Here is a 20,230-nt window from a genome sequence, read left to right as displayed (position 1 = left end):
CACGCCCATTTCCACATTCCACCATTCCATTCACGTTTTCTTAAAAGGGAATTACCAACATTTTTCAATTTATTTGCATAATCAATTCATTAAGATGACAAACGAAGTCACTCAGAGGGTGAAATACTCGGTTCCAAAGAAACATAAAGAGTCAGAATTGTTCAACTGTTGACAGAACCCAGAAATCTGAAGACTTTAATGCTTCCAAAAGTTACCTCACAGGAAGTCATTACATGAAATGGTTACGAATACGCTTCCTGAGACTCTGAGTGTGTTTACGTGCACTCAATAATCCAAATCAGATTTTGTCAGTAATCCGATCAATGCGTTCACATGCACTCAGGTAATCAGGTAATGGGGAAACTCCAGGTCTACATGAGTCAGACAATAATCAGATTTCTGCTTTGCAACCAGCCAATAAACTCACAGAAGATGACGTGACGTAAACGTGATGTAAAACTCAAACATCGCGCCACTTTACCTGAAAATATTAACATACCTCATCTAGAAGATGAAGAATATTTAAATCCTTCATTTCGTCAAGCATGTAGTTGGTTTCAGCATCGCTCCAAAAGTGTTTTGCTGCTGTCTCGTGGTAAAGCTTCTTGCTTATTTCCAGCACTGCGGTCTGTTTTCACACATGCACAGACTGAGAAATCCAAGAGAAATCAGATTAAGGGGTTTACATGTGCCAAGAAATCAGATTACTGAGGTAAAATCATAGTTAGAAATAGTTAGAAATAGGACATAGTTAGAAAAACAAATTAACCAAAAGCTCGACTAAACAGGTAAGTTTTTAGCCTAGACTTAAAGATGGAGGCTGTGTCTGAGTCCCGAACACAGACTGGTAGGTTATTCCAAAGCTGGGGGGCTTTGTATGAAAAGGCTCTTCCCCCTGACGTAACTTTATTTATTCTGGGTACTAATAATGAGCAGCACCTTGTGATCTAAGTGGGCGTGTCGGTTGATAATAGGAAATAAGGTCACTGAGGTACTGAGGAGCAAGGCCATTCAAAGCTTTATATGTCAGTAGAAGAATTTTGTACTCAATGCGGAATTTAACTGGCAACCAATGTAAGGTACACAAAATTGGGCTAATGTGGTCGAATTTCCTGGTTTTGCTGAGAACTCTGGCTGCAGCGTTCTGGACTTACTGAAGCTTGTTAAGGCTTTGGCTGGAACAACCAGAAAGCAGAGCGTTACAGTAATCTAACCTGGACGTGATGAAGGCGTGAACTAACGTTTCTGCATCCTGCAGCGACAGTGCATTTCTTAATTTAGCGATGTTACGCAGGTGGAGGAAAGCTATTCTGGTAATATTGGTAATATGCTCATCAAAGGCCAGACTGGGATCAATCATGACACCAAGACTTTTTACAGATGTGCCTGGTGCAATTGAGAAACTATCGAGCTTAAGAGTAAACGTAGGCTGATTATCCCTAGCAGCTTTTGGACCAAAAAGAAGGACTTCAGTTTTGTCCGAATTTAGTAAAAGGAAGTTGCTTGACATCCATTCTTTAATGTCTTTTACACAGTCCTCTATCTTATTAAGTTCAGTTTTGCCCTCTGGTTTAGCTGAAATATATAATTGTGTATCATCGGCATAGCAGTGGAAACTGATGCCATGTTTTCTAATGATGGTACCTAGTGGTAGCATATATAAGGTAAATAACATGGGTCCTAAGACAGAGCCCTGTGGAACACCATACTTTACTCTTGTGAGAGCTGATGGTTCACCATTTACATTAACAAACTCAAAGTGATCACTAAGGTAAGATTTGAACCACGAAAGAGCTTTACCTGTCACTCCTACTAGTTCCTCAAGCCTGTCTAATAGAATGGAATGTTGTCCATTGTTCTCAATCTTAAGTGATACATCTGTGAATCCCCCATGTGGGAGCGGTCAAGATCCACTTGTAAATGATTGTTCAAGGATTCTTTAGTAATGAAGATGGTTCTATATAGAACCATGAACACTCAAATAACCCTTAGCATGAATTAAGGGTTCTTTGTATCATGAAAGGATTCTTCAGATTGATGGAAAATGTGCATTAATGCACTATAGATGGTTCTACATAGAACCTTTTTGGAAAGAGTTCTATCTAGCACCCAAAAGGGTTCTTATATTGTTACAAGCATCATAATAATAGGACCTTTTTGGGTGCTATATAGATCTACTTTCAAAAGGGTTACATACGGAACCATCTACAGCACATTTTCCATCAATCTGACGAACGCTTTCATGATGCAAAGAACCCTTTGAGTGACTATATAGAACAGTCTCTTTGAGTGACTATATAGAACCATTTTCTTTACTAAAGAACACTTAAAGAACCATCTTTTCTAAGAGTGTAGCCTAAACCCATCCTCAGTTAAAGGTGGTGTTACTTTGCTAAATAAAATAATAATATGATTTAAGTAGAAAAAAGTAGAAAAATATTTTTCCAAAAATAACTTTAGCAGAAGTACAAAAACACCAGGTCAAAATAATTACTTATGTACTGAGTGGCACTTTTTAGTACATCTATTAGCAGAGGAACTGAAGTTTGTTTGGCTCTATCTTTCTCTTTTTGATGCACTCTGCTAACCCTGTACTATATTAGTTACAGCTGTCTGGCTTGTGTAATTACTGCCTGCTCAGACAGCAGCTTGATGCTCTTATGAAGCCGATGAACCGCTGAGAGAATCCGTGCGCTGTTCAGCGGCTGCTCCAGGTAAAGACAGACGTTCAGTGGTCAACAGATACAAAATTTCCTCTAAAGCTGGACACACTACACCACTTTTAAAATCCTTACAGATTTTGAAAATGATCAGCATCACCCACACTTCTCATCTGTCTTTAGCAGAATTAAACAAAATCTGTTTGTGCTTTTATGCATGCACAAGTGTAGCAAAACCGCAAGCTGAGAATGAAGAGAAAGTTGAAATGCAGAAATCACAGTCAGAGCTGCAGAAATACACTATATTGCCAAAAGTATTCACTTACCCATCCAAATCATTGAATTCAGGTGTTCCAATCACTTCCATGGCCACAGGTGTATAAAACCAAGCACCTAGGCATGCAGACTGCTTCTACAAACATTTGTGAAAGAATGGGTCGCTCTCAGGAGCTCAGTGAACTCCAGCGTGCTACCATGATAGGATGCCACCTGTGCAACAAGTCCAGTCGTAAAATGTTCTGGCTACTAAATAAACACAGTCAACTGTCAGTGGTATTATAACAAAGTGGAAGCGATTGGGAACAACAGCAACTTAGCCACGAAGTGGTAGGCCACGTAAAATTACAGCGCGGGGTCAGCGGATGCTGAGGCCCATAGTGTGCAGAGGTCGGCAACTTTCTGCAGAGTCAATCGCTATTGACCTCCAAACTTCATGTGGCCTTCAGATTATCTCAAGAACAGTGCGTAAAACCAAGTACAATGCAAAGCATTGAATGCAGCCACCACTGGACTCTAGAGCAGTGGAGACGTGTTCTCTGGAGTGACGAATCATGCTTCTCCGTCTGGCAACCCGATGGATGAGTCTGGGTTAGGTGGTTGCCAGGAGAACGGTACTTGTCTGACTGTATTGTGCCAAGTGTAAAGTTTGGTGGAGGGGGGATTATGGTGTGGGTTTTTTTTCAGGAGTTGGGCTCGGCCCCTTAGTTCCAGTGAAAGGAACTCTTAATGCTGCAGCAGACCAAGAGATTTTGGACAATTTCATGCTCCCAACTTTGTGGGAACAGTTTGGGGATGGCCCCTTCCTGTTCCAACATGACTGCGCACCAGTGAGCAAAGCAAGGTCCATAAAGACATGGATAAGTGAGTTTGGTCTGGAAGAACTCGACTGGCCTGCACAGAGTCCTGACCTCAACCCGATAAAACACCTTTGGGATCCATTAGAGCGGAGACTGCGAGCCAGGCCTTCTCGTCCAACATCAGCGTCTCCTAAACCTTGTGGAAAGCCTTCCCAGAAGAGTTGAAGCTGTTATAGCTGCAAAGTGTGGGCCAACATCATATTAAACCATATAGATTAAGAATGGGATGTCACTCAAGTTCATATGCGTGTGAAGGCAGACGACGAATACTTTTGGCAATATAATGTATTTCACTATGGACTGACTGCTGACTTGAAATGAAAGTGATTATTTACCTGAATTCAACAAGCAGCTCCTCTGCCTCTGCTGTCCACTACGCTCTTCACCTTTTCTCCTCTCTCTTTCTCAGAGCTCTCATAGGTTGTTGCCTGAATTACTCATTCAGTTCAATTGCTGACCGTCTCACATTACAGGACTCATGAACGTTTTGGGTCATAAAAATGAAACATTATGTTTGAAAATATCACTTCAGAGCTTGAAGACAATTGTCAATTGCTTCCGATCGAAATCCCAACCCAGAAAATGATTTTAGATTGTGACAATATGTCAGGAAGGGCAAATCACCCTAAAACGGGGTTAGAATCACCCTAAAACCCATATAACGTAGGCCCAGTTTAACACGGATTAACATCTCTTAGCTGCCTATCTTATTTCAAAAGCAGGGCACTGTTTAGTGTTTTTTAATGTTTATGGTAAAGTTTATATTAAATCATATTCAGTCTTTTTCAGTAAAGTAACAGGACATCAGATTAAGTGTTTTTTTAACAGAAGGAAAGATTCTCATAGCATAAGGATTCTGATTCTCATGCTACAACAGAGAATCTTTAAAACAAAAGGTAATTCTTTCAGTTTCCTCAGATTATGAAAGTGCAATCCAAATTGAGTCTTAGCTTTGAGAGTGTTAATATACTTTTGATCAATGCATTTCATATTGATATGGTTTTGCTCAGCCTTGGCCCTTAAATAGCCTTTCTACTATATGTGAAATCACTTCTCGATGGAGAAAATGGTTTCATTCTTATTGCAACTGGGTTCAGAAAGGGCTTGATTTACAAACTGATTCATTAGTGACACACATACACAAATAGCTGGCTATGTGTTTGATGCCAACCTGACTCCATATTTAGTAAGGCAATGCATTCTACACTGATACAAGCCATATCAAAGTAAATGCAAAACACAACAAATGGGATTCTGCCTCAATTAAAAGTGAGGAACAAGTTTGTATTACATTCATGTATGGGTAACGTAACTTAAACTCATATTCAAGTATTCATTCTTGGTGGAGACTTAAATGTACCTTTCTGAAATAACTAGAGCAGCAGTGCAACAAGGTCAGCTCAAAAAACCTCTGTGCTAAGTAACTTAAAGAACTGCAGTGGAGTTTCTTAGTTCATCCAGCCTCCATCAGCGTAGTCACTGAATTTTTTTAGGTGCTATTGTTCTCAATTTGGGATCATATTGGTCCAACATAGAATGCAAAAGATCCAAAGTCAGAGGTGATATAATGTAAGAAAATAAATCCCAAAAAAAAGGAATGAGTAATGGTAATGACTAAAATGTAACTTAGTAAACAGTAGATTCCTTTCCTCACAAATATACTTGAACAGAAGTAAAAGCTTTTTCATTTGAGTAAACTTGTTTCTACCCATCTCTGATTACATTCTGAGTAAATATGGTAATTTCAGGCATTTTAACGCACCCGTAACTCCTCAGACCCGTGGTTATCAAAGCAGGGCCCTCTGGCCAGTCTATGTTTTTGATCTAACCCTGCTCCCAACACACTTTTACCATTTATTTAGCATTCTTAATTATTTAGTTCAGATGCGTTTCTAGCTAAGAGCAAAAATGTGGACCACCTGGAGGGCCTTGAGGATTGGTTTGGTTTGAGTTCCACTGCTTCAGATAGTAGTAGTTGTGGAGAAAGCTGTGGTTGTGGTGGATGTGTAGACATTGGTGTTGTTGGCGAAGTAGTGGTTGCTTGATTAGTAAAGTTCTGAAGATAGCAGTGGTAAAGGCAGCGGTGAAGACAGCACAGGTACAAAATTGCGATTTTATATGCAAATACCTAAAGAGCACAATCTAGTGTACATTCTTGAAAAACAAACTTGTGTGTTCTCTATTTTTACACCTTTTCTAGTGGGCCACAAAAATACAGTATATCTATGTGAATATAAATGTTTACTTTATACCTCTGGAATCTTTGGAAAGAAGATAAAGTGTTGCTATTATTGTTAGTAAATCTGCTGATGCTTCCAAGAACATCACTGCTGAAGCATCAGCAGATATACTAACAGAGCCACTACTACTACTACTACCGCTACTAACACTAGCTTAATCTTTGTCAAATAGAAACATAATAAAGCACAGTTCAGAAAATTGTGGTTATGTTTTGTCATCTTTTATGTGGCCATGAAAATGTAATTAATTTGGTAAGAAAGAACTTAAACTAAGGTTGCACTGATAAAACTTTTTTCCTTCTGATACTAATACCTGATCTTCAAGTATCTGCCAATACCAAGTACTATACAGAGCTGTGGTGTCTATAGCCACTTAGCTTTGCCTGACTGTACAGGAGCTGAGACACGACTGTTTTCCCGTTTTGTCTGAGGGCTGATGCTGTGGTCTGAGGATGTCCTAAAATGTACTACCATATGCACGGGTGGGATGTAAGGGAATACAAGTATTGGGAATACATATTCAGAATACAAAAATTAAGTACCTGTATTCAGTCCAAGTTACATTTTGTAAGGCAGTAGTCAGAATACAGTTACTTCTTATCTTTAAAGAATACTTTTAAAATATTTACCCATAAATTCTCTCTCTCTCTCTCTCTCTCTATATATATATATATATATATATATATATATATATACATATATATATACACACACACACAAACATGCATATATATATATATATATATATATATATATATATATATATATATATATATATATATATAGATAGATACATACATTCACGAGTGATGAGCTTAGCTTTTGTATTGAAGTGGACTTGTCCATCTTCCATGGCAAGTTACATACCTATCATTAACTGAAAATCACATAGCTACCCACTTTTAAGTCAAATTTGTGAGATTTTGTTATTGGGACATGGGGAATTATTGGCTTAGTTCATGGAATGGCAGTGGGATTGTGGGAGCAGCTGTGGAGTAAAGCAAGTGATAAAAGCCAAAATAACGTTGAGAATTTTGTATTCATTTTTTGGTATTCATTTGAATGATTGATCTTTTTCATGAAACATATTAATAGAAAAATTACATGAACAAACCCTCCAACCAATAACAGTGAGGAACAGTGTGAATTAAATAAAAAATTACAGCAGTTTTTCAAAATGAATTCTAAATATCTTCTGAATACATTACTTTATGTATTGTAGTTGAATAAATCACTGAATACATTTAAGGACAGGGTGTTCAGTATTCTGTAAAAGTATTTTGCCCAACTCTGATCATGTGTGGCTTTTTATAGAGGCATAACATCTGATATCATACAGGGAGATTCACTTGAAAGAGGCCCTGAATATTCTGTGATAACTCTTGCTAGAACAAAGCAATCTGAACAAAACAACGTGCAATGTGATCCTCAGTATATGGAGCTTTGAACAAGCCGGGATGCCCCTGTGTCGGAGCAATGAGGTAGGCACCGGACAGCCGTTGCAACATTTAACCTCCGTTTGCAACTTGCGGGTGCATACTCCTGCACCCCTTCATGTGTCTGGCAGAAAACAGAGACCACTTCCAGCATCGCATGTAAAGCAATCAATTACACATACGTCAAGGTATGTAGCGTATCTTTTTGGTTCAGATTACTTGCTATCGACAGATACTTGAGGATCACGTTTAGGTATCAGAAAGGAAAAAGTGCTATCAGTACAACCTTATTTAAAAGCTCAGTTACATTCATGTGTGGAAATGAAAGGATCTTGCTATAATTTGCATGAAATACAATCAATAACTTAACATTTTCTCAAACCCACAGTTTTTGTCATCACTTATCGTTACCACGATAAGTCAGTCAACCATCACTGTGCACCTACTGTTTGAAGCCGCATAACTAGGAGAGCAAAATGAATTGGAGAAAGAAATCTGTTCTGTTAAAAGCATGCCATCTTTTATTTAAGATATAAATTTAGGTAAAAATATTTAAGATGTTTTAAAAGCAAGAAACCTTGCCATTTGTCCATTGTGGCCAGTGGGCACTAAGGAATGAATGGATTTAAAGCCCTTCCTCCACATTCTTCAACTTGCTGATTCATCTTCTGCATTACTCAGGACATTCTGTGTTCCAGTGATGAACAACATGAGCATAGAAACCATGACAGGAAGTCACTGACACCCTCCAGTCACATTAGTTTTCACCATTCTCTTCTCCTGTCCCTACTTTGCATCTTAAGTTCTTGTGTTTGCTAAATCTGTTTCTGATGGTTTCTGTCAACTTATCAGGTTTCCCTCAGTCCAGCTGGAGCATGGTGCTAACTTCTTGTCTCAGTCCTGAGCTGCAGGTTCTTGTGAAGGCGTTTGGTTCTTGCGGTACTTGCACTGCACCCACACTCTGTACATGGTCAGCTGCTTTCCTCTGTTCACCTGGAGGCGCCGGTCCACCAGGTTCTGCACCTTCTCCAGTCCAGCTCCAACAAACAGCTCATGCAGCTCTTCTGAGAGGACAGGAAGGAAGAGAGAGAGTGAATAGTAGGTTTAAAAAAATGTTCTCAGTTTCAAATGTGTCACTGAAATAATAACAACTGATTTACCCAAATTACTTAAAGCTCCAGTGAGGAAGCTATCAGCACTAGTTTCAGCACTTCAATAACCGAGGTTTTTAAGTCACCCCAATAACCCACTCTCTGAAATGTACATAATAAGTATGCTTCAGAGTTACCCTGGCATGGCTGTGGTGCTGTTTCAGCATTTCCTCATTCAGACAATAAGTATAGGGCTGGTATTTCAGCTTAAGCAGAACTACACAGCCACATTTCAATCACAGTACACAATATGAAAAAACATGGACAGCAACATCTAGGTGGTTTGTCCAGTGCATGTGAAGACACTTTACCCTGAGTGAAAAAATAGACCCGTGTTCCATCTCCTCTGACGTAGAAATTTTCAGATAAGCACCTTCCTAAAACAGATAAAACAAAAACGTGTTCCACAGTTACTTCATCTGTTGTTGGTTAGTGGTCAAGATATGTTTGCATCTTAAGTTTTTGATTCTTTCGTTTTGTATGGGGACTACAAGGCTAAAGTAGCTAACAACTAATGGAAACCTATAGTCACCAGTTAGCATTTACATCAAGCTGTTCACAGCAATCTTAAGAATACTTGCCTGTGTGGTTTCTCACACTGCATGACATGAACAAAAGTATGAAGATGGCTGCTAATACTATTTCTTTTAGCTTTATTCCATTTTATAAATGTCTGTATGTCATACAGAAGAAAACTGATATTATCAAGCATCACAATAATTTATATAGGTGCAAATATTATGCAAATGATCATTGTTTTGTTCTCCTTCACATGCCACAAGATCTTTTTTCTTTTGATTGCTTCATTGTTGTGTCACTATTCTCTTTGCACAATGATTGTAATATACAATCTAGTTAAAAGATGTATGTTATATACTGCACTGACAGAATATCAACTAATTAACTACTCATACATACTTTGAACACTACTTCAAATGCTTGTTTCAGTCTGACAAAGAAGTGAACTCCAGGACAAGATCTACTCTCAGGTAGAGAGTAAAACAGACGAGCTGTTCATATCTCATATCTATTTCATATCTCTACAATGCTACTTCGTAATGATATTTTGTATCTACATTTGGATCATGATGATATTGTTTAATGTGACAATTCTGTAGATGATATTAACTGCAGACATTAGTTTTAATTTTACATTTTCATCCAAGCTTAAAGCACACAGTTTTGAGCTACTAGGTTTAAGAGTTTACATGATGCTAAACTGGTGGCTTTAAGGAAACAGTTTGCCAAAAAAATCTAATTTATATGATTTTCCACCAAGATTCATTTGGTTGTTTAGAACTTGATCTATGAGGCCAATGTTGCTAACAAAGAGTGGAAGTCAACAGTCACCAAAACAGTTTCCACAAATACCTGGCAAAATCTTCATATTTTTGCTTCAAAATATGTCAATAAGAAGAATTTGGTAAAATGGCACAAACAGACCGTTTTTACACATTTAAGACAAAACTGGAACTACATTATTATCTGCCATTCCTTTTAGCTTCCATTAGCTGATAGCTACTTTAGCTCCAGCACAAAGCTGGCAAAGTAATGCACTAGCACATGTGCTAATATGCATGTAAATGCAGTTACTGCACTCTAACCTTTTTTAAAACGAAGCTGGGCCATGTCGTAGCGTCCATAGTCCCGCAGTAAGAGAACTCCCCCTGGTTTGAGCAACCGAGCGAGTCTACTGATAGAACTCTGCATCCTGAGGCAGAGAGAGAGAGAGAGAGAGAGAGAGAGATATTATGAAGTTATTCTTTACTCACAGTTTCACATTTATGATTAACTTATCACTACGTAGAAGTTAAATAACACTAGCATAAACAACTATGGCTGTCACAGGTGATACACTTATCAACTCTATATCAACTCTCTCCATCCCACTCACTTGTCAGGATGCAGAGCGGAGAGGACGAATATAAGGACGATGACATCGAGGCTCTGCTCTGGCATTGGATACACATCCGTGACATCACTCAAGTCATGAACGAAGGCGTGACAGCGAGATGGGTCATACTCCGGATTAGACTGCAAGCCCATCAATAAAATCAAATACAAAATACAAAACCAATAAACAAAGTAACCAATTATCAGATTTATGCTATGCTCCCTCTCACCTTGACTAGGTCAACAGCTGTGCTGGAAAAATCACAGCAGTACACAAAAAGACCTGGATCACTAAAAGACACAAAGGAAAAGTAACATAACATGATGTATTTTTATGTATTTGTGGCACTGATCGTACTTCGTATACACTGTCAGAAAAAAAGGTATGAAACTGTCGCTGGTGCAATACCCCTCTTGTCACTGGGGTGGTACCCTCAAAGGTACATCTCAGTACCTTTAGTCAGTCAACATAATTGTACCGTAGTCCACTGAAATTATATTTTCAAAGTTGTATTGACTCCACACACCCCTTCTTGTCTCCAGGTGTATTATTTTAAAACATTAGGTTATGAAAAGATAGAAATCTATTTATTTCTAACAGTGTATGATAAGTGGACAGTGAGATGCATAGCCATTTACACCTTATATTTCCATGCTTCTTGGCAGAGTCTCCAATGACTGTTTATAATCGAATAATTTAATGACTGAAAGAAACAGTATTATTTACCTCAGCAATAAAACACTAACGTTCTGTCTTACTCACTTGTTGGTCTTGAGAATTGGGAAGACTGTATTGCCAACTCCACAGCCAACCTAAGACAACGGACAAGCATTCAATTGAAAAGGTTAGAAAATGATCTCACACAAATCTGTATGTATACATGCACAAACACACAGAGGCACAATGAGTATTAAACGGTTCACCTCCATAATACGATAGGAAGCTGAGGCTCCAGGAAACGCTGTTTCTTCTATGTGCAGAGCTGGGCTCTCTTCACCATTTATTTCCAGGTTTGATGCACTTTCTCTGGGTTCATTTGAAGTCTGCTCTGCTGAGCTGTTGGGTTCCTTATGCTGAGGGGCGAGCTCAGGGAACTCAGTGAAGAGCCAGTGGCGGTCCTTAAAGAAGCGGTTCTCATGGATAGTGTAGAAGGCATTCCAGTACTCGTTAGCTTTCCTGTCAAACTCTTCTGTTCAAAGGAAGCAAACAATTCTCAGAACAGAGCTGTGAGTTTAATGAACATGTCATGCTTAAAATAGCACACAAGAGAGATAAAAAAAAGATAAAATAGTCATTAAAAAAACCAACAAAATAATTTTGATATATTATGGATGCTGCAGATGTCAACCACAAGAGAAAGGTAAGTTACAGGGATGCATCTATACCATTTTTTCAGACTGAGTATAAGTACATGTATAATACTATGTACTAAGTAACCTACTTAGAATTAAGTAGTTAGTGTAACTGAGTGCAATATACCTTAACAGTTAAATCATTACAATCTAGCTGATTTTAAATGATGTAACTTAGCTGGCTATGCTATATTGTTCAGCTTTGATTGAGCTGCACAGCAGTGGAGAAGAGCACGTTTTATTCCATGTCAGAAAAGCACTTCTGTACAGATGTAAGTAATGTATGTCTCACAGTTTTAAACCCTAATCTGTCTGTTTCAACATCAGTCTCTGGAGCACAGTGACAGCAGGAATCACATCCGAGGAGCACACGTGTAGAGTTTTATGCCTGGAGTATTTTGTTTGGCTGGTTGAGCTGTAGTTGAAACGTCCTCTAAAGCCACACATACACTGTGCGATTTTAGAAATGTTGTTCTTTGGTGAGTCACACTGTACGTCTGAATACACAGCCCATCGCTTAGAGACCAAGCCTATGATATATATACTCGCAGCTGTTTCATTCAAAATAACAAGCTGTGAGCCGAGTGCTGAGGAAGGAGAAACTGAGCAGCACTGCACTGACGCTAAAGCAGGTGGTGATGTACATAGCAGGACAATAAAGTATCAATGCATTCTATGTATAGAATACATTCGTATTAATGTTTATACCTCACTATTCAGTTAAACAGAGTAAAGTTGGCACAGACGGCCTGGCAGGAAATCTCGACTCTTTCGTCTGTTTTTCTAGCTTTCATTTCTCCAACCATATTGGTTAAGTGGTTGTGATTGTGTGTTTAAATCACAATGTATTCCTGGTGGGAATACACCAAAGTGGAAAGTGAAGAGTGGCTTGAGTCATTTGTTCATTAGCACGGCAGTGTACATTCGGTTTACGTCATATAGCATCAGTGGGTATCGGAATGTTGGTATCAGTGAATTTTTATGAGTATGAGTAAATGAGCCCAGTGTCGGCCCAATACCCAATACCAGTACCGGTATCGATGCATCCCTAGTAAGATATGATCCAAACTGCAGAAATGTATTATATGTAAAGCTATCAATTATAATTGGTAACTGATGTTCCTTTGGTACTGAGATAACTTTCTTAGGCCCATAGAAATACTGAGTCAGGTTTGATTTAGTTGATAAAAGACTACCCACAAACCTTGTTTCTCTGCTGGTAGAGGCTGGTTGTTCTCCTGTACTTTCTTCTCAGCGGCCTCCTCCTGCTCCTTGGACCACTCCACATTATCCCTACCAGATCAGCAGAGAGCATAAAGACTGCTGAATACATTTGACATCATGGAAGATCTTGTTTGCTTCATTCAATAATAATAACTTAATTACATAGTGATTAAGTTATTATTAATGAACAGTGATTATTAATAACAAATGACATTTCATGTTCTTCTGAACAAATTATGTGCTGGTTTATATGATGTATTTCAAATGAATCTGATTAGATAAAAAAAATTAAGCCAATAATAACATGACCATTTGGTGGGTAAAATCACTGTTGGCTTCACTGTTTGTAGGCAACTTATGATTTTAATAAGGACTAAACTTAATATTTTATTATTTATTAACATTTTTTATTTCTGCATCATTAAATCTTTAAGATGTAAACAAAGTCTCAAAGAGTGCTCTGGTTAAAAATGTTCCATTCTAGAAAAACCTGACGAGTCCGATTATTTCACAGTAGTGGTGATAGGAACCAGACGTCTGGAGCTTTTAATGCCTCCAAAAGCTACCTCACAGAAATGTTTAACAAAAATGGTTACAAATATGCTGCCTGTGGCACTGTTTTACTATAGTTAAGATAATCTTTGGCCCAAACCTTTTTTAATCCATTTATGGCAAAAAGACAAATGCAGGGTGTTGCAAGGCAAAATAATACCTGAAGAAAACCTTTTTAAAGACATGTAGGTTCAGTGGTCATTCTGAAAAGCACGAAAATGCTTCTCAAAATAACCACTGTGTTGCAGACACCGCGACGCCTGGTTCCTATCAGCACTGTTTCTCTAGAATGGATCATTGACATCTAACCACTCTGAAGACTGTTTACAACTCAACTAGTGAGTTATGCAGAAGAGCTGAAAAAATTGTGGAACTTCCCTTTAAAGAACTGGAACTTATGACGGCGTTTTAGGGCCACTGTTAAGAATAAAGTCATGCTATTTCGAGGAAAAGAATTACGCATTAAAGTGCCATTAATACCAGGAAAGGTCGCAATATTGTGGCCAAAGGCTTTGCAAAGGGAAGGCAGCACCTCCTCGTGTTAAAATGAGGGGCGGTTATTAGCAACTGTTATTAGTGAAACAAACGGCTGAAACGGCTGAGCAGGAAACTGTGTTTATTTAGAATAAAGAGCCAGACGGACTCGGAGGAAACTGTCTGTCTGTCTGTTCTGTTGAAGGAGAATCGCAGGCGGTGACCGTCTACACGGCTATCAGGGCTACATCTCCATGCCATTCAAAGAGAGCATGAAGTTTCACGGACAGTGAGAATGATAATCAAAATGATCGATCCACAAAGAGCCAATAGTGTGTGGAACTCCGGCGCGCCAGCACAGCAACCGAGACCGCTACGCGTTATTGCAGCCCCCTACAGTTAGCCTACAGTTAATTTTTATTAACAGTGGCCCTAAAACGCCGTCGTAGGAACTGGGAAAGGGAAAATATGTGTGAAAATAGAAAAGCGAACAGAATGGAAGATTTCCTTTCCCATTTCCAAAAGCCTTTCCAGCTGTCCTGTGGCGCCCTGGACCCTCTGAGAGATATGAGGAGGGCTGAATTTGGTGATGTCTGAGCCACAGAGCTCAGGGAGAAAATGACTCACCCTCACATATCATTTTAAAACGTGCTCCAAAGAGAGATTAATAAAGTGTTCATTTTGTGGAAATAAGAGAAACTGCGCTCTCAGTAAAGCCTGGACATCTGAGCTTTAACAAGATACCCCGTCTCCTACCAGGCATTGTGCTGAAAGACCTGTCGGGGGTCTGTGAGGAAGCGAGTCCCGAACTGTGGTCGTTTTTGTCCGTCCTTGCAGTTCGGTCCGTCTGCGGACTCGCTCATTCTCTGCTCAGACACCGGCACACCGACAGCAGCGGGCGCCGCCATCGTGCTGCTGCTTCGTCTTCCTTGAAACGGATGGTGGCGGTTCACTGACCAGCTTGAGGAGCATTACTGCCCCCTACTGAAATGGAGAGGGGAGTGAAGCTTCAGGAGCGGAGGAGGTGACGGGTCACAGGTTGGAGAATGAGTGGGAAAGCTCTTAACGCTCAACATGGCGTCTGTTTACAAGTCCCGCTCTTAATGAAAATGAGCTTGTCAGCTTGCTGGTTAAGTAGCGGCAACAGCCCCCCTTGTTGAGGAGATATGCGCATGCGCATGCGCAGTAGCCAGAAGAAGCTAAAAAAAACATTTTTTTTGAGTGTTATTTGAGACAAACCTACGGAGCCCCGCTGGTGACATCCTGTATAAATAAAAATAATGCGTGGCCACGCGTGGGAACGAGATCCTAATGCATGGCCTCGACTTAGTAAGGCATGGGAACGAGATCATGGCTTACTTAGTCGTGGCCACACCTTAGGATCTCGTTCCCATGCTTTACTAAGCTGTGGCCACGACTTAATCATCTCATTCCCATGCCTTACTAAGTTGAAGGATGTCACCAGCGGGGCTCCGTACCAAACGATACAACCAGTTTATGATGTTTTTGTAAGATTTTATCACTGATTTGAAACATGTTTTTGAAGTGTTGAAGTGTTCCATTTTAGTGTGGATATGAAGTTTCCCTTTTGTGTGGCATTCGCTATACAGCGCAGGAGATTAGCAGTTCAACTGTCTCCCTACTTTGACAGTGTTGGCAGAGCCCTGTATCATATCCAAGCCCATATAAAGATAAGGCATTCACATTACCTTTATGAGCATCTGTTGCAGATGTTTGAGGAAGGCTCTGAGTTAAGCCAGAAATCCAGTTCTATAAAAAAAACACTTAATTAAATTGTTAATGTAAACTAAGTCGTTTATTCACTAATGCTGTTGGGGATAAGAACCAGACGTCTGAAGTGTTTAATGTCTGTGTAGCAGGGGTGGGAAACTCCGGTCCTGAAGGGCTGGATTCCTGCACAGTTTGGTGATTTTCATGCTTAAACATGGCTGATTCAACTCAGCAGTTAATTGGCAGTTTTAGTTTTTCTGTCAGAGCAGAGAAATTAGCAAACTGTGCTGGACTCCTTCCTGCAGCTCCACACCGCTGCCGTAAAAGCGAACTGTTACGTATATAAAATGATTACAGATACACTGACTGATACCTGAGACATTGTTCTGTGATAATTTTAACATAAAGCTTTTGAATAGTAAATAAAAAGGTAAATAAATAGGTAAAAAAATATTTTTTTGTTCTCCATTCAACTAACATGTAGGCAAAGCTGAGCAATTATTATATTAGGAACTCCATAAATGATAAAAATTATAATTTTTAATTAATTTTGTGCCAAGAGTTTCAAGTAAAGTGATAAAATCCACAAGCAAAATATGGAGTATCAAAATGTCAGAAATTAAATCAAACTATTTCTGCTTATTTTCACTCATTTGGGGATAAATTATTTATTACTCATTTTGCCAGGTTTTTTACATTTGCTGATTTTGCTGATACATTTTTCGCTTCTGATTTTTTTCTTTTGCTCCTCTCTTTTTGCACTTTTTAACTGGGGGCTTAGAAGAGGACGTTCACCTGCTCTTTCTATTGGTCAACTGATTTGGAGTGTCAGGTCTTCTGAACACGTAGCCACTGAGCTTGAACCACCTCCAGCATGGCGGAACACGTCATACTGAGTGCTGCTATGAGTGCAGCGTTGTATTGGCGCATCTGACTCTATGAGCACTGTTTGTCATATTGTTTTAAATTATTAATGTAACATGTTCATGGGTCCTGTGCCAGCCTGTCTAAAAAGATATAACTGTTATTTTGGGCATTGAAAAAAAAAACGTAGTTGTTTATGAATGAACAAAGCTGTACCACCTTTTGAGTTTTAAAATGTCCTATAGGGCTAACTAGCCTAGCAGTGTCCTATAGGGCTAACTAGGAGAGCCATAATGGAACTAAACTGCTGATTATCTGAATATCTGATGTTAGTTCACTGCACTCCAGTGATTTGGAGCAGCAGCATTCTGTAAATGAAATCTTTTTTGAAAAATTAAGTTTGATTTAACATTTTTATACATAACATTTTATATTTTGTGGATTTTATAATTTTATTTGAAATTTTTGGCACAAAATTATCTCTATAAGCCTTACTTTACAGGTTTTCTCAATACATTGAAAATATACCATTCAGTTTTGTTTCTGTTTTAATATCTTTCTGAAAAATAAAAATCTATAGATTGTTTACATACGAAAGCCCTGAAGGGTAAGATTAAAGTCTGTTCCTGAGTCTGCATTCAGCATTCATATATGGAAAAAATGTGGAAAAATTGCCTAACACTCAACATGTTACACCAGCAGGGGGCTGCTGTTTGTTTGTTTTTTTCCCCCTGACCTCAACCACAAGGGCAATTCAGGTCAGTTCAAATCTAAAGCTGGTTATTTTTTTTTAAAAATAAAAAATTAAAATTTTAAAAGTAGTTTTTTAAAATTAGAGTTTATTCAGAAATGTATTCAGTGTGAGGAAAAACACATTGCGTCCATTAGGCCTAAAACAATGAAATTACCAGGACCACTGTACAAAAAAGCAAAAAAGGGAGAAAGATCAACAGTTTGGCTTTGGCTGAGGGAAAAGGCACTTTAAGTTTAATCTAACACACTGCTAGATTCCATTAGTTTACCTAGAAGTCATTAATGGGAATATAAGGAATTGACTGGGTTTGGTTCTCTGGCTGACGTTTCCACATTTTCATGAATGACTGAGTCTCCAGCACCGAGCAGTCTGGTTTCCTACAGGGTCCAACAGAATCTCAACCAGTGCTGCCATGGCAACAAAAGTTTTGGAACTCTAGAAGCAGTCACATGATGTTGTATCTATGACAACCAAAGTAACCAGAACCAAGAATGAAACATGACGTTTACATGAGCACTGTGCTGCAGCACAACTCCATCACTAAAGTGCATCAAATATTTCTAATTTTCTCAGAATAATCAGCCACTGCAACTGTACATAGTGCATGTACGCATTATTTTCTCAACGTTCATTAGTTTGGAGATCAAACCCGAGGCTGCAACGTCATCAGAAAAGCTTATAAGCCTTGTTGCTCTTGCAGGTTGCTGTTGGGTCAGGTGTTCTCCTGAGCTGCGGTGACCATCTGTAGCAGTGCAATGACAACTGCTACAGATGTTCCGTTTCATTCTCCCATGGCTCGTTAAAGTTATATCTAATTTGCATTTATGTTTGGGTGCTTTGCTCAAAATAATCCCAGGAATAAAATAAATTGAAAAAGACTATATCCACATTCTCAAGTGATTCATGGTTGCACTCAGCACAGTTTAGCATTACAGCAAAATCACAAGTCTGACCCCTCACCACCTCCTCATCATGCCAGCAATTCTTCAGTAACAGTGATATTTCTGTGTGATTGGTGGAGTGTCACTGAGCTGAGTGATTGTTTGTGCTGGAGGTGTTACATTCTTATGTGTTGCCACTGTAGGTCACATTTGTAAAGGTGGTGGTAGCTCCTCGATATAACGGGTTATTGGCCTGAAAAAGAACAGATGATGCTCTTGATGAAAAACAGTGTAAAACAGCAATGCAAAGTTTCATATGTTTTTACCTAACTAGCTGTAAGTATGTCTTTCTCCTCTAGATGTCACTAGATGTACATGTGTGAGATGCAGTTTGCTTGTTTACATCCATCCAAAGTGTCCAGTTGATTAAACACCTCAGCACTTCCACCTTCAGTTTACAACTTTTAGGATTTAAAGGAATGGTTTGGTGAAAAATCCTCATTTTTTTTACCTTACTTTCTTAACTTACCCCAGATGTATCGATCAAGCAAGATATATTTGGTGTCCAAATTATGCTTCTCTAGTTTAGCACTGCACATTTGAGCCTAACAATGCTAACAAACACAAGAAATCAATAGACACCCAAATCTTTTCTGTAAATCTATCCCCAAAACTGCTCTCTACCTGCTCAAACTACATCCAGCTCTTAATTCATTAAGATTATTTATTGTGAACTATAAAAATGATCAGAACTTCACTGTGTAGCTCAATGCCGTGGTGATATCTTCAGTTTGAAAATTCATGGACATAATCTGTAACATGACATGTGTGCATACAAAGAGGAATTGAACAGGGCCAGATCATTCCATGGATTTTGTGGGTGCCTGCCAGGGGCCCAAACTACAAGGGGCCCCACATGCAATAATGAGAAAATCTAAACAGCTATTTTGACTCATTGTAGAATCTTTACTAGCTGCATCATCCTCATTGGTAGTGATCTTCGAAGCGTCTACTTCTGCACGTAAAGTCATCAGAGGTATGATATAAATGAAAAAAATTCCACACCTACTGTGGTTGTGTGCTTTACTTATGGTAGACGCGCTTCTTAATGCATAAGCAATCTTCAATCTTGCTATTGTTTCATGTTAATTGGAAAAAATATGCACTTAAAGCAGTGATGTGCCCAATACTGCGGTTAGTATGCCACTGCCATGGTGCTGCACAGCCCTCATGTAACCTATGGTAATATCATAAAAACTTCCCTGACCACCAAAAAAGGTAACCAGGTACCCGAAGGCAGATTCTGTGGGGGAGTTGAAATTGGGCACAGGATCTGCTGCCTAAATTGAATTTCAAGCACATTGAATTGAATTCAGAACCATCTGCCAACTGTGTTTGCACACTGTGGAATTAGACCTCCGCATTTAACCCATCTGGGCAGTGAAACACCCACATACATGCACACTAATGAACACACACACTAGGGGGCAGTGAGCACACTTGCCCGGGCAGCCATAACCACGGCGCCCGGGGAGCGATTGGGGGTTAGGTGCCTTGCTCAAGCGTACTTCAGTCATGGACTGTCAGCCGAAGGGATCAAACCGACAGCTTTCCGGTCACAGGGCTGGTTCCCTAACCTCCAGCCCACGACTGCCTAAATGCCCACAGCATTCAGCTAAACAGTGTTTTTTTCATTTTAATAGTTTACAGTAGGTTATACCATGTGCTACAACACACTGACAAGTCTTTCCAACCTTAATGAGACCTGAATATGGTTTGAACAGTTTTGAGGATGTCTTTATGGAAAAGATTTGGGTGTCTATTAACTTCTAGTGATTATTAACAAAGCAGCTCCAGCACTAAACTGAAGAAGCTTGACTG

General features: G+C 39.2%; 2 protein-coding genes across 2 annotated transcripts in view; both read right to left on the bottom strand.

Annotated features, from left to right (window-relative positions):
• Positions 1–7,970: 7,970 nt before the first annotated feature.
• Positions 7,971–15,329, bottom strand: mettl2a (methyltransferase like 2A). The gene is made up of 9 exons (XM_036589497.1): positions 14,876–15,329; positions 13,074–13,162; positions 11,441–11,706; positions 11,280–11,329; positions 10,747–10,807; positions 10,518–10,657; positions 10,228–10,334; positions 8,935–9,000; positions 7,971–8,536 (listed from the first exon to the last, which is right to left on the bottom strand). Exons 1-9 carry the CDS (start codon positions 15,025–15,027, stop codon positions 8,367–8,369), a joined length of 1,101 nt encoding a protein of 366 aa, XP_036445390.1. The 5' UTR covers positions 15,028–15,329; the 3' UTR covers positions 7,971–8,366.
• Positions 15,330–17,533: 2,204 nt separating this feature from the next.
• itgb3a (integrin beta 3a) overlaps positions 17,534–20,230 on the bottom strand; it is a 33,291-nt gene continuing 30,594 nt past the window's right edge. The window contains exon 15 of the mRNA XM_036589496.1: positions 17,534–18,602. Coding sequence (XP_036445389.1) covers positions 18,534–18,602 — 69 coding nt within the window. The 3' untranslated portion in view covers positions 17,534–18,533. The remainder of the gene's footprint in view (positions 18,603–20,230) is intronic.

The sequence above is a fragment of the Colossoma macropomum genome, unplaced genomic scaffold, assembly GCF_904425465.1.
Source record: "Colossoma macropomum unplaced genomic scaffold, Colossoma_macropomum, whole genome shotgun sequence".
NCBI lineage: Eukaryota > Metazoa > Chordata > Actinopteri > Characiformes > Serrasalmidae > Colossoma > Colossoma macropomum.
Note: the sequence above shows the minus strand (reverse complement) of the source record. Positions and strands in the feature narration are given on the sequence as shown.